Here is a 15950-nt window from a genome sequence, read left to right as displayed (position 1 = left end):
TTCCATCATTCATCTATTCAGAAGATGAAATTTTTTCCATGCTAACATTATGCCAGTACTATAACACAACTGATCAAATTAAACCATGTGGTATTATTTGCAATTGCAACACAAGTTTGACTTAAACGAAAAAAAAAAAAAATCCCCTCCCTTAGAGTTTGAAAGGTCTAACAATATCCTTGTGGCAGGGTGGCCTGATTTTATCAATTTTTGGTAATAAAACCAAAGTGTTTTTGTTTAGTCTAAGAACATTTCCTACCTCCATTTGTGTATGAATGTTTGCATGTTTGTGATATGCACGAGGAATGATTTCTAGCAAAGAATTCTTACTTACCCTTCCCCCTTTTTCCCCAAATCACTGCAGTGTATCCCCATTCTTGGAGAACAATGTAAAGAAAAAGTTTGTTTCTCCGTGTTGCTAGTAGTAGCTGGTTGGCTGTGAAAAAAAAGATGTCCGCCAGTGACATCTCAGCATATAAAGATGGCTAATAGCGCCACATCAGCAGAAACAAAATGGTCGCTGACAGAAGTTAAAGGTCATAGCTGCTATTTAAAAGTGCACTTCTCTTTATTTTGTGGTGATATAGATTGTGTTGTATATGTATATGGTTAAATGTGTGAATCGGGCCAAAATAATGTTTGATGCTATTGAAGCATTTTTGTATATGTGTTTATTTTTTATTTTTTATTTTTTTAAACAAAACAGAGAGCTTTAAGTGAGAGTTGCCTCATGGGAAATTGCTTCTATATATGAGGGCCTGAAAATCAGAGCCATAACTATTTTAGCATCCCTCCCCTGTTTACTTAAAAAAAAAAATCCTGGTCACATGTGCTGTTTAGTCTGAGCTCTAAAGAGGTTTAACCCCAACATTTACAATGTAATGTGTGTTATGAAAGTACAATACAGCATTTTTATTTTATGAAGCTGAATCACTGTAGAAAATGTAAAAATTCTTTAAACTGATTATTTACAATCTAAATTCATGTCTTGCTTGCAGTATAAATAACAACACAAATATGTTTATTTTTAGAAGAAACCACTGAAGCCGTGGTAGATGCAGTACCTGAAAAAGGTGTTTTTTTTTTTTTTTTCTATTTAGAATGACTTAAAATAATAACTACTCTTTGCCATATCATGCCTACGCAATACAGCACTTCAGCTGAGAAAGATAGAAAAATACATTTGTATATAAATAGATGCAAACATACGTTTGTTAAAGTAGTTGTAATTTAAAAACAATAATTGCCTACATCTTACCTGTTGTGTACTTCTATTAGCTAATTACCTCTCAAATGTGCAGTTTTGAAAGAAAGACATTTATATCACACATTTTCTTTTTAAAACCTGGTCCAGTACTAGTTTAGCTTAAATAAAACTCAGAGTTTCTATGATTTATTCTTTGGTTGTATGTTTGCTCTTGAACTTCCTGTGTCATTTCACCTCAGCAGTCTTCACTGTCATGTTTGTGGCTGGAAGCATGTCATTTAGTTGGAAGTAGCTGGTTGGTTAATGACAGGAAGGAAGCTATTGAAGGGGTGGGTACCGCTTGACCCTTCAGGAGAAATGACCAAAGCAAGTGCTTCACAAACTGAAAGCATGGCTTGCAAAGAGAGATTTCTATAATCAAGTGTAGTACCATACAGTTTATTATGTTTTAAAATAAAAGTACAAGTTTTTTTTCTTTCAAAACTGGACATTTGAGTCTTATTTAACGAATACTAATGCACAACCTTTAAGAGCTCTGGAATTATTTTGTCGGCTACAATCACTAACTTTATACTATAATTTCATATCCTTGCTGAGACTGAGTGGCCTTGACCTCAGCTTGTATACTTTATTAAGGCCTGGTTTTGATGATTATTTTCTTTTCAGAGCAACTTGCTGAAACAGAGCCTGAATATGTAGAATGCAAGTGTTATACTACTTTTCTTCAATGTTTAACAGACTTTCCAAAAAAATATTCTATTTTTAAAACTAAAAAGAAGCCTACTGCAAGGTTTATTTATTTACCAACAATGCTGAAGGACTGGGTAGGATATTTGTTCTTGAATTTACCCCTCCCAATTATTTTTTGTTACTATGGTAACCAATGCAACATTCTGTGTTATACCTGCCACTGCACTTGTGGAATATAAAGCATGTTAAAATATTGTGCCTATTTTTTGAAGAGGGGAACACTAGTCTATTCAGGGGTACAAATATATTTACATATACTAAGCAAGCAGTCTTAATGGGGTTAAACAAAATAAGTGGTCCCTTCTCAAAGCATCACAAACCAGTGGAGGTGGTCCAGCATAGTGGCTCTATAGTGGTTAGTTGTGCTAAGCAATTGAATGTGCCTGTTGCCAATACATATATGGTAATAAAATAACTGGTAAATTTATAAAGTTACTGAGTTTTTTTTTTTAAATGTATTTTATAAATTGACCAATTTTACAGTGAAAAAGTAAATTTCTGTATACAATATTACAGCTGTGTTGAAAAGTCAATGTTTGGAGATACCTTCAATCATGGTAACGTGTTATACTGGCTATTATTTAGACCAATGTATTGGTTTCAGCAGGTCAATATGTAGTTTTTTTTAGGAAATTCTTTTATTTATTTATTTATTTATACATTTGGTTTTTAGAACCCCAGGAAGAAGATGCAGCTGGATTATCTGAACCAGGTAAGATGTAGAAAAAGTAAAATTAACCCTCATTATCCCCCGCAGAGGGTGGAATCCCCAGTGATAGTGGATGCATACACATGTATGTTATACATTACGTTTTTCCATATATCTGGAGAACCACTCATCCAACTGATGAAACTTGGTGTTAACATTATTTAGCTATAGTTATTCCGAGTTTTATATTCTTGGTGCATGGGCATGTCGGTTTCCGTACTTTTGTCCATCTGTATGTCACACTTACATGTATCTTAAGAAGACAAAGGTTATTCAACTTACTGTAAATCATTGTTTAATATACTCTACCATGGTACAAACATCTTATTTGCTTACCAAAACACATCTTATCCAATTTGCATTATAGTAATCGTATTCAATACTATTCTGTGCATAATTGATATACATCATGGGCATCCATTTTTTTTGTCATGCTGATAGCTTTTTGAATTTCGAGCTGGGTGGTTGATGAATGTTACTGTACAACAATTGGTCACCATGACCTACTGTGCATGACAGGTGTTGTAGACAGTAAGCATTTTAAACTCTGTCTCTGTTCAACACTGCTACAGTTTGCATAAAACACACATGAAAAGGATTCAACCTCATTTTCTATGCTCTTTTGAAGCAGTTTTGAATGGGGTACAAAACCCTTCATTCAAGAAGTTGAGATGTAAAACATTTTAATAAAATCTGTGGAAGGGTGAATATAGAAAAGATTACATTCTCCAGTTCCTATTAATTTATATCTTGCTGAGAAAAAACAATACCCTTATGTGGGCATGCTGTGTTTTTAAAATTTCAATCTAATGGGATGATTCACAATAATTATCCAAGGCGCTTGAGCAGAATGATAATGGTTTCCATGTTTCTTTTCTTTCCAGAGCCTGAAATTCATTTAGCGGCGCATACTGAAGGTAAAAATTGTGTTTAAATAGACTTTATTTTTTATTCTTATTTCTAAAATTGATCTATTTTTACATCAGGTATAATAAACAATAAAACACTGGTGGTATTGTTCCCCCAGACTCATTTATAAAGCTTTTGTTTTGATGCGTTTGATTATGTCTGTGTGTAGGCTATTTTGTGGCTTTGTAGATCTTTAGAAGATTATTGACCTTGAGCTGTATTCCCACAGAAAATGCAGGATCACTGTCTGCACTGATGCCACATTTCGTTTTTTAAATTCACATTTTACACACAATGATATTGCCAGTTCAGTGTTGGCAATTTGTCGGCTTACCCCGATTTGCACAGGCGACAGATGTTCTTGCGTTAACATAATTTGCTAGTGTTCAGTACCGTGATCAAAACAATGATGCCTTTGATACCTGTAGTGGTATGCCTGATATTTTTCAAAATACTTTCTGAATATCACAATAGACTAATGAAAAGATAGAAGACATACAGAGAGAATTTAGCCATCACTTTATTACGCAGAACACTGCGTGTCATTAACTTTTCTACTATTGTGGAATACTCATTAGCATCTCATGGTCAAAAGCTCCCAGTGGTGTAGTCAAGCATTTTTCTATAAGCAGAACCTTTATTTATTTATTTATTTAATGCAAATGCTGATATAGTGCCAGACTGCTCTAATTTCAGTGCCTTGGCATCAAAGAAGCGATCTATTTTCTGTCGAGAAATCAAATCAGTCTTTCCATTGAATAAGCACTAGGAATAAATAAATCATTGGGTTGCAAGTTGAAAAGCCTGAACTGTCCCAAACTGTCCCGCTGAACACAGAGCCATATGCTCACCTTACCTGAAGAGAACATTAGTACTTATATTATAAACTACAGGACTACTTGAAGGATAACACTATTTTGTAAAAATGCTGATGGCGACAGCTAACAGCAAAAGTTCATCCTACGGTTGTCGCCATGAGCACGGGGTTTAAAGCTGTTTTGTACATCGGTCAGACTCCCAGGGATTGGTGCGAACAACTGTCCTTGCAGTTAAGATTTGATATATATTACAAAAGAATATATAAAAAACACTGGTAGGTAATGTTACTCACAACTTATAATATAAGAACCGCTGTTTTAAAAAAAAAAAAAAAAAATATTAAGAATGTTGTGCACAATTAAATTGTTCGCAACTGTTGGCAGATAGTCTTTAAAAAATCCTTTTTTTTTTTTTTTTTTCAGATTTTACTGATACAATTCTTAAATTGACATAATAGGAAAAAATTGAAATAAAAAAAGACATGCATGATAAAAATAGCCAAAAAAATTACCAAACCACCAAAGACAACATTATCCCTCTAGATGCGTTCAAAAGGCCAAATTTGGCTGGAAAAACATCAATCTCAGCACTGGGGCAGTAGCCTAAATGTTGCATGCGAGATGCATGCATTACCTATTAAAATGAATGTACCCTCAAGATCAATGTACAAATAAAACATGAGTTTCTATAATTTCTTTTAGAAAAATATTATTTGAATTGGCGTTCCGGTACTTTAAGATTTAGGACTACACCACTGAAAGCTCCTGTAATACTTTTTGGGACCAATTACTGCCTGGGTCACTTGCCATTTTGTTGGATTTATTTCTTTAATCAACATGTGACTGAACAAGCAGTTATACTGATAGTAATGCCCTTCAGTACCCTTACTGTGCCGCCACTGAACCTCCTTGAAAGATGGTTTAGTGGTGGAATAAAGCGTGGCTGCATTTTACTGGCATTTCCCATTTACACTTAGTGACACCGCATCTGTGCCGCCCCAGACACGGCAAATTGCTTCAGTCTAAACATGTCTTTGTTGTCCTAGTTGCAACTAGAACAAAGAATATTATTTGTCAGTGGTTAAAAGATAAGTTTTTAAGAAATTGCCCTGGTATATAAAATAATCACATCAGTACAGTATATGTGTTGAGTGTGAAATAAGCAACGCAACAGCTTCACAAGTAGCAGTAAACACAAACTTAGTTTCTTATTCAATAAACACATACATGCAAGTTTGTAGAAATTTTGGGGTAAAAGGTGAACATACATGATAAGGCATTATATTAAATAAGTTACTAAAAACGTGCACAATTTGTTTTCACAGAAGAAGCCGTCAAAGCAGAGCAGACTCAGGAGGAAGCAGGTAAAAAATATATTTTTGTCTTTTTTTAAAGGTGCAGTGTCCTACATGGTTTTAAAAATATTATTGTTGCTTTCTGCGTTCACAGTGAAAATGTACGTTTCATGTAAAACGTCATCAGTAAACCAATTACACTATTCAAAAAATGAAAGGAGAAATAATTCAAACTTGAAGTTTTTCAAAACACCATTTTTTTAAGAATCCATTTTATTTCAAGGGACCACTTATTATACACAGAAATTATCCACGAGACCCATGGAAGTCAAAATACCTATAGGCTTTGTTGGAGATAATTTTTTTCATACAGTTTGAAAATTATCCATATGAATGTCTGAGACATCGAGTCCTCTGCAATCTCTACATCAGTAGGGCATGCTTCTAATCAGAGGGCCAGATTTCTACTTGGGGAAATCCGTCCCTTTTCTTCAGTCGGAGCAATACCAAGCTCTCTGTCACAAGGAGAGTCCCAAAGATGTTTCTATAGGAATTTGGTCTAGACTTCTTGCCTGTCAGCCCATAACCTCCATAGTCTCCTGCTCAAGGTAATCCATGACAACCCTGACAGTATGACAAAAGGTATTGTCTTGCATTAGAAGAAACTCAGGACCAATTGCAAAAGCAAATGGTGTTACTAAAGGGTCCAAGACTCTGTCTGTGTATGCTAGAGCTGTAAATCTGCTAACTTGGGTGCAGATGCATCCCCATACCATAAGCGAGTCCCCTTCTAAACGATCATTGGGCTCTTCATACTCGAACATATAGATTATTACTGGACAGAGGAAATCAGGATTCATTAGTGAACAACACAGGTACCAAATGATAGAGCTGCCAGTTCTGGTGATGAAGGCAGGAGCTAGGGTTCTCTCCATTGTTGTGGGTTCAGGTCGTCTTCACTTCAAATGAGACTCGTGCAGTGTGTTTCTCACATTTGTTTGCTTATGGTCCTGAAGTGGATATTGAGCTCATATGCAATAGACTGGCGATTTTTCACTGCCATGTGTAGATTGTGGTGTGGTTGACCTCAAACTAACCAGGTCATCCAGCGTACAAACCTGTGGCATAATAATGTTTCCACAGTCTGGAAAACGTTAGGTTATTATCATAACCCTGGTTCCCTGAAATAGAAATCAAACCATTACCATATACCAAAGCTGCTCGGCTGAGCCTGTGATGCAGTCATGCCCTCCTCAAAGGGTACAAAGGACTGCGTGCACAGTTCTCTGTGTCATTTTTCCTTCGCAGCCATTGAAATCATGGACGCAGTGACCTTGAAGGTTAAGATGGATCTGGCTTTCGGGATTTTCCTCGTCAAACAGGCCTTGCAAAAATTGCAGTATTCGTCGTGGGGGCAAACACGAGGCAGACGCCACATCTGATGGACGCCCCACTTTTACCTTATTGGACAGACCCAGACGGCTCAAATACAGCTGTTCAGAGGCCAAACCCTGGTGTAAGGGACGCAGAGCGCTCTGTTAAGCCACGGCAGAGACATTTCTCCAGCGTGCGCTTGGAGAAAAATGCACAAAACTCAGAGAAACTGCAGTTAGTCAGTGCCTCCTTGGTGTACTCTGGCCCCAGGCAAGAAGAGCATCTGCCATATAGCATTGTCTCGGTTCAGTACCGGTTCAGTTACTGTAGCACCGGGTCTGAACCGGGACAGTACTGGGTCAGTGATTTTGGCACGATGTCAGTACGGTAACCTAAGTCCCGGTTCGAAACGGTACAGTACTGGGTCGGGAATGGAGCGGGTCGGTGACCTTGGTACTGGTATGGTACGAGTCCACCCGTTCGCAGTTACCGCAGGTAGCACTGTGCAGGGATGCTTACCTGTAGAGGGGCTGTCAAAACCCCACAGTCAGTACCCACACGAGACTGAGGGAAGCCTGTTTGTTAGAAGTACTAACTTCCCTCGTAATGGTCAGTTGTCATTTAAGACAAACTCTGATTAAACACATTTCTTGATACAGTCAGCACTGCTTTATCAGGATGCCTCGGGAAGAGTAAAAATATCCAGAATAAGCGACTGTCCCAATTAAACGCGAGGCATTTGAGACGACCTTTGTCACACTTTGTTTCTAAATGAAAAGAAAAAGAATGAAATCACATGTTAAATGTTAAATACAGAATTTAAAATCTGAGTACATTTTTTTTTTTTATTCCTAAACAAAATGAATCACTGTTTATTTCTACATGAAATGAAAAAGAATGAAATCATATCTTGCCACAAGGCGAGGCACCTACGATGTTGACACACTAACTTTCTTTGCACCAGCTCCTTCAAGAATTCAGCGTGGTTTAAGCAATTCACGGTGTAATCATGTACTCGCCGCCCTGCACTGCGTGAACCTGTCTTGCTCTGAAAAGCAATTTCTGTTCATCATTTGAAAATTAAATCCCAATTAAATGAAGTGACATCCCAATTAAACAACAAAAATAGCACTGGAAAGAACTGTCTCCCAGAGTTGTATCTCATTTAAGCAGAAATCCCAATTTTATTAGTATCCCAACTGTACTTCTAATTTTTCAACATGGTTCTGACCAAATTTACCAGTTGCTTATTGTAAATAACTTCTTTTAATACAAAGGTGATACATAGTTGAACATATTCAACTGTAAACACATGCACCTAGTTGCAGAATTATGTGGTCAATTATTTAGTTGTATTAAATATGATTGTCTGCAGCGTAAAACATTATTGGTAAATTGAACTTGTTAATCTACTAGTTTGGAGCAATGTTTAAAATAAAATAATTTGCTTATAAACAATCATGCTAAAATAAATAATTGTCAACCCAGACTGTTACTGTTTTAAATTAAAAACAAATACATTTACCACCTGCTAAATAGTGTTAGATTTTAAAGTTTTTACTCAGTCAAATCAACAGATGTTCAGACAGTCCTGTTAATGTTTTCTGTTGCATTTTATTAGACTCATCTCTAGACAGTTTGCCAGTTTATTATGGTTTTACTATGTTGCTGAAAAGAATGAAAGGTGTGAAGTTTTATGCAAACTGGGCACTGATCGAATGTACTGAGAAATTTTTTATATTGTGCAGATATGTTTTTTAAATAAGTGATTGCTATTTTGAGTCTGGGAGAGTTAGTTATTCTCTCACAATAACTAATGCTGAAAATCTTTATAAACACCACCATCAACCTAAATAAAATATTTTTCTACGTTTCTGATTTGTCATGATCTTTATCATTCTGTGAATGGCTGATTTCCCTTTTATTTTCATATGCATTTTTGTATCCTTTATTTTACAATGGCTTATAGAAGGTTTGGCCAACCTGTTTTTATTTTAAATTAGGCATCTCCATGAACTTGTATGTTTTTATAAAACCACCACCACTGTTTCTACTGCTGATATTGCAAAAAACATTTAAGATGCTCACTTCATGTTTCAAGTGTTATGAAAACTCCTTCGAGAAAATTTAACGGTACTTTCAATTTGACCAGTAACTGTTACAGAACACCCTGCAGTGTTTGAAAACATTTGCTGTGGCCTGTGTTGTCTGCAAGTTTCATGAAAACGCTACTTATAAAGAAAGACTAGTTGTTTTCTTGTTCTTGTGGCAAATTTCTGTAACAAAGTGCAGAACATATCTGACATACTTTCATGGGGTTCTTAGGGGCTTGTGTAGCAGTTGTTTTTCTTAGCCAATACTGTACACGTTCATATTTCATAAGGAACAACTTTTAAATGTGACCAGGGTCCTGGCCAATGGAAGCCCTGCATCATACAAGTGATGCCTGGTTCTTATATTCCTGCATGTTAAATAAAGTACAGACTGATGCGACTTTTTTGGTTATTTGGGTGTTTTTTACACTTGATGGAAGTGCAGATATTTCAAATACTTATAATAAAATGTCTGTTGCATCTAGGTATCTAATCACTGCCTGTGCTGTCTGAATGCATTTAGATCAGATGTTTTAAACGGAAATGCAAAAATATATAAATTAAAGTAATTTTTTTTTTTTTTTTTAAATGCTATTATATATTATCTCAAAACCACTGTGCATAAATATTACATTTGTTTAGCAGCTGAAAGGTTACATTCTGATTTAGTTTAAAAACAATCAGCCACCTGTATGTGATTTCTAGTACATGGATTTCCACTTGGATATTAGGGTGGGTGAAGCAGGCGTCTGGCGATTCTGCCTACGAAGAGCTCTGCTCAGAGTGCTCTGTGCTGCTCATGAACTTTGCAGTTTAGTAACAGCAGTAGCAGCTGGTTGAATTTGTTTTTGGTGTTTGGTAGAGTACTGTACATGCAGATTATCATTTCTCAAGTCAAAAATTGATAACATGTCTTACTTGTAAAAGAAAAACTGAGGGAAAAAACACTATAGTCTACAGAAAGTGCCAAGCCACGTAAAGTTATATCGAGTCTTTTTGGATAATTTGTATGTTGGCTTTAATACAAAGTTAGTTTTGTGTTTGTTTGTTTTTTTTTTGTTTCTTTCTTGAAGTTCATGTTATGATGTTGCAAACATTTTAAGTGCCATTCATAACTATGCAGAGATGGGAAGTAAACATGATAAACATTTACAGTGCAGACTATTTTGGATTATGTTTCTAAATTTACAAGTTGACAAGAATATTGATTTTTTTCAAGAGTTGACTGCTTTAGGGCAAAGCTCATGTTAATTTTACTAAACTGAACCATCTCAATCGTCCACCAGAAGGCAGTATGACTCAATTTTGAATAGTTTTGGTGTAGCGCACATATCTGTAGACATTCAGTCTACGTCTAGTGAATATAAAACACACATCTGTAGTTGTGTACTTGAAAAAGCCAGTAAATCTTAATGTAAAGTGAAAACAAGCAAAAAACCAAAAGATGTTGATCACGTTGAAAGTGGGACTGTTGTTGTTAATAAGAATAGACTTTAAAGCTGGTTGTCAAAACTAGTTTACATCATTTGTCATCTCATGAGTTTACACAGCAAAGAATTTTAGCTATTCATATTTGCATTTGTTTAGCAGCTCTCCCTGCTTTAATTTGCTGCAGACAGAAAGTACAGTTAATGTTTAAGTTTTTTTTTTTTTTTTTTTTTTCTTTTAACCAAACTTTAGCCTTTGGGTTTGTGGTCAATCCTGGCTCCAGCACAATTTCTTATTAGAACTCAAACAGATGTAAGCAAAAGTGTTCTTTGTGTCACACTTTCATTTAGTTTTACTGTATCTTAAGAACCACCCATTCAATTGTGATTTAAAAAAAACAAAACATACTTGCCTAGATAACTTGATAGGTTATCTCAGGACTGCTTGTGTGAATGTGGTTACTTTTGTATAGGCTGCACATGGTTTACTAGAAATTCTCAATATTCTCAGAATCTGGCTCATGATGATAGGATATCAAGGATATATCTTCAGAAGTATCTTCTGAATTTGATCATCTTAAAAATACTGAACATATGGACATCCCACCATATGGGAAATGTTCAGCGTTGCTCATTTTCATAATGTCTTATTTAAATGTATGTTGCACACATTTTTTAAAGTTTAAATTTGGGAATGTGTTCAACCTTTAAAACCCTACAACAAGTGCGCTGACAAAGTAATGTTTTCTTTCTAAAGAATATAACTCTTGAGCTAATGTTCGGCTTTGCCAGACGTATTTAGAACAAGCAGCATATGGTTGTTTGATGCCTGAATAGATCAAGAAATCCACAAAGCTGTATATTGTTCGTGGCATGTGGAATCTGCCCTAAGCCAGACACAACCTCTGCGTTAATAATTTACAGTTTTGGATACTGGAATCAATTCAGTGGTAGATGAGTGATTTAAAGTAATATAATGCTGTTGGTGGGTAAGGATCAAAACTTAAGTGAAAGACACACTGAGGACTTTTGGTTGCATGGTTTTTGGGGAAACCAGGACCTGTGGTCATCCATTATCAGAAGCCTCTTGTGTATACTGTTTTATATTCTGTTTTAACTATCAGAATGATGTATGAGTTTCTACTCGGATATCCACCCATAAAATGTTTCTCTTGAGGCTGTGTGTCTTTTTTTTAATTGTCTACAAGCTGGAATATAAGACTACAGTGGGTTGGAATCCATTAAACATACCCAGTTTTAGCATGACTGATCGCTTAAACTGTTGGCACTGGATCACTTTTGTAAGTCATGCAGTATCCACAAGGTCTTTAAAACAGGACTCTGACTTTATTTAGAATTGTTTATTGAATAATGGGGTTATCTATGAAACTTAATGTGATAGTTTTATTAACTACTGGGTGACTGTTTTGTCACTCACCAAGGACATATAAAAGCAAGTTACTTGAATAACCTTATATGCAGATTGCATTGCAGACATTAAAAAGACCGAATATTGGCTCTGTGAGCAATTTACAAATGAAAGAAAACTGTTACCAAATGAAAGGTCACCAAATGTAGTTTTAGCTACATCAACATACACAAGAACTTTTAAATAGTACACCAAAAACAATAATATAAAGACTCGCTTTTGACTACTGACAAGTTTAAATGTTACTTTAGAATATAAAATGTACAGTACATACTATATACTCCAGACAAGTCAAAATTACGTCGTCCACACTCTTGAGACATGCGTCTTTTTTAGAAAGGCGGACAGCTTTAGCAGATAGTCAAATCTTTCACTGTCAAATACCCGCATCTCTGAATAATGGTTTAAATTTTCCCTTTTGGGTTCTTTGTTGGTTGACAGGACGGATGTACCAACAATGTCGCTTTAGATTTTGTTTAAACCTCTTGTATAAGAGGTACAAACTCGGCACATCTACTGAAATGTTAATGTATCCGATTTCGTGAATGCAGTCTTTATTTAAAGTGTGAACAACAGCTGTGACCACTTTGCGCAGTGAAAAGGCCTGCAACACAATGCGACCTTCGTATAGCAAATATTGAAGCGGCATAGCTTTTATAGCTGTCTGCGCCTGATGTATCATGTTCATCTGTGATAGAAGGATGAACCAGGCTTTAGAGTTTTACACGATTCTGAAACAAACAGCATGTTGTAAAGAAAGCCTCCAAGTCAGTAAACATCTGTTCTCCAATGGATTTGTTCTGTCTTTACAGAAAACATCTCACAATTATTTTGTATTTTAGCTGTCACTCATTTACATGGCTTGCTTGCTCGCTCATTTGCTGACCTGCATAGCTGCATGTAAATTCTGTGTGCAAACACAACCAAACAATTCAGATACGTGCAGATTTGTATTTTCACTCTGACACACAGCATTTTTTAAAGGAAGCGACTAATCAAATGTGTTGTACATCCCTTTCCAAGATTTCACAGACTTTATTCAAATTCGCGATTTCCGTGACTTCAAAATCATAGCCTTACACAACGGCTCATTTCTGTTCAGTTTTAGCATGGGGCTTATGACCATTTTTTTCCAATATAACTTTAGTCTGATAAACAACAGCGTTGTATTTTGAACTGATATGGAGGTGGTATAGGCATAGGGAAGCAAGTATCTGGTGCAGTTGGTCTGTGTTTTTGTGTGGTTCTGGATTTACTGAAGTCTAGTCTGGTCCTTTTAATGTAGCATTTCCCCTTGTTTTCCAGATACATAAAGCATCAAACAGAACATTTCGACACCATGAGGACCAGGCCCAATTACATTCCACTCAATGGAAGAAGCCGGTTATTCCAACTATAAAGAGACCTTTGGCCAGCGGGGTCAGATCAGTGAAAAAATAAATAAAAACTAGAATTTCCAAATATTTCAGGCCTATCTTTCTCACATTTGTTACAAAGCATATGTTCATGTATGTAATGTTTAGTTTAATACGTTGAGTTGTGATTTTGTAGTTTTGGTGGTTTCCTCTGCAATTTTTTTTTTTTTTAACCCCGTTTGGATTATGATCAGGCATATTCATGTTTACGTTCAAATTCGTTGTGTAATATTGGGTACATACAGTAAATGTTGCCATATCTTCTTACATTGCAAATGTATGTTCATTTGTATATTCAGATTTGTACTGTTGTTTAAAACTGCAGTGGTTTGGTGTTTTTTTTTTTTTTTTAAATACATGAGAATTAAATACAATAAGTAACATTGGTTAGTTTGAAGATATTAATGCAGAGCTGCACTGATGTTTTATCATGCGGTACTCCTCGAGTTTTGTATTACCGTGTAGTATTGTTCTTCATTGCGGTACATATCTAAATAGAATTTTTGCTGGCAGGTCATTCCAGATAGTGTTGTCAGGAATTGAATATGTGTTCAAAACAACCTTTTATTTTATTTTTAAAACCTTTTTTTTTTTTTTTTTTTTAGTTGTAGATATACAAATATCTTAAATTACCAAGATTAAGAGCAAAGATTTTTTCTAACTGATGTTTGGTTTTCTTCCTAAAATTGACAGTACCCTCCTTTTCAGTTATTCCTGACCTGTAGTTCAATTTTGTAATTTCTGGTGACTTGCACAGTTAAAAGTTTACAGTATTGGCTAATGTTCATTTTGCATTTTTGAACTTCATTACTTCAATGTAAATATTTTGGATGCTGTCAAATAATGTTAAACATTTGTTGTAAGATTATGGCAGGTGTTGTTTTTTTTTTTTTTTTTTTTTTTTAGTAGATAACATAGAAAGTAGGCTGTAGCATAAATGGTGTGTTGCATCATACAGTATATATTGCAAGAGTGTCCTCTTAGACCCTTTTATACAGGTTTGTGGAACTGGGGTGCTGTCACACTATTTTACTGGGGTAAAACCAAATTCTTCAACTAAAGATTGTATGAGAACAGTTGTAACTTTACGACTCCTGAGAACCATTAGGAAAATGAAAACAAGTGGTACACTTAACTCTGAAGGAAAACCAGCACAGTCACGCACTAAAGTGCCCTAGCTGTGAAATTAACTATTTTATTTTCTACTTTTTGTATTATTTTTTATTTTTTTTGCTCAATTATTATGCTTACCACTGTTGTGATTTTGGGCCTGCCAAAATAAATGTATGACATGAAAATAATGTTTAGGAAATGCCACAATGCAAAATTTTGTAGTAAAACTGATTTTTAATATGCTTCTAAGAACTGCATTAGAGATAGTCTTAAAGTTGTTTCATAAATAGTTTTGCAGGGAGTCTTTTTTTACTATAACACTATTTTCCATTAGACGTTTTTTCTATGCTTTTGAAGTAAATGTGAATTAAGGTGGTGAAAGGTGTTGCATTTTTAATTGTGTCATATAGAGGTTTGTTCTTCTAGATTATTTTAAATATGCCTTTTAGACACACACATTTTTCATTTTGATTTTTAAGAAAGTTTTATCTGTTTGAAAAGCCATAACTCAAAGGTGGGGATCTTGCTGCTTGAGAAGGGATATTGTTGCAAGGCAAAATATAAGCAATAATAACACTATGACAATCCTAAAGGTGGTTGTGTTTGGTTTTTTTTTTTGTTTTTTTTAAATAGCATGTTTTGTATATGTCGGAAGTTTACATAGCAACCTACTGTATAAGCTACCATCTTTTAAATTATTGTGAAATTGCAACTATGGACAATGTTGATGGCAATTGCAGCTTGCAGTATGTGCAATTTGTTCCTGTTTGAGGATGCAATAAAACATGGGAAAATAAATGCTGTCTTTTGTGTTTTATAAAATGTGTTATTTGCTCAACTTTTTATACCAGCGGAAAATCTGGAAGCAAATTCACTTAAGTAGTAAATTGTTGCACTGATGTTATTTCTGAGTGTTTTTCAAAGTTTTCCAGAGAAACTACACATGACTTTTGAATTGCAGCTTTTAAAAAGAAATAAAACTCCTCATTCTAATAGTTTTTCAGTAAACTATACCTGATCTGGAGCAACTAAGTGGCAGCTATTTGATATAAACTAATAAAGAACAGAGTATATTTTAATATAAAATTACAGACATAACTAAAGTAATAAGTGTGCATTCTTATATCTTGCAGATCAAATGGAAATTAAAGAGAAAAAGAAGACAAAGGAGAAAGGTAACTCGCTTTTGGAATAGACTGACGGACGGTCTGAAATCAAAATCCCAGCTCGCCTGTATCTCTTCTCTGATTAGCCAGATGTGTCCTCCTATAACTTCAAACATGCAATTATCATTTTTGATTATCCACCTTCCTTCCATAGTCTAGAACAAGGCTTCCCAACCCTGGTCCTGGGGACCCCCTGTGGCTTCTGGTTTTCATTCCAACTGAGCGCTCAATTACTTAACTAGACC

The 15950-nt window shown here is 35.3% G+C and overlaps 1 protein-coding gene across 10 annotated transcripts in view; it reads left to right on the top strand.

The window, feature by feature from the left end:
• Window positions 1–15950, top strand: part of LOC121313375 (aspartyl/asparaginyl beta-hydroxylase-like) — an 83382-nt gene that overhangs the window by 42348 nt on the left and 25084 nt on the right. For 7 of the 10 annotated variants that reach the window (XM_041245830.1, XM_041245828.1, XM_041245826.1 and 4 more), the window contains 5 exons: window positions 1032–1073; window positions 2631–2669; window positions 3551–3583; window positions 5719–5757; window positions 15673–15714. In XM_041245830.1, the coding sequence (XP_041101764.1) occupies window positions 1032–1073; window positions 2631–2669; window positions 3551–3583; window positions 5719–5757; window positions 15673–15714 (195 nt within the window). The remainder of the gene's footprint in view (window positions 1–1031; window positions 1074–2630; window positions 2670–3550; window positions 3584–5718; window positions 5758–15672; window positions 15715–15950) is intronic. The other 3 variants (XM_041245829.1, XM_041245827.1, XM_041245823.1) reach the window with 1 other exon arrangement.

This window comes from Polyodon spathula, chromosome 3 (assembly GCF_017654505.1).
Source record: "Polyodon spathula isolate WHYD16114869_AA chromosome 3, ASM1765450v1, whole genome shotgun sequence".
In the NCBI taxonomy this organism is placed as follows: domain Eukaryota; kingdom Metazoa; phylum Chordata; class Actinopteri; order Acipenseriformes; family Polyodontidae; genus Polyodon; species Polyodon spathula.
This window is presented reverse-complemented; position numbering and strand designations above follow the sequence as displayed.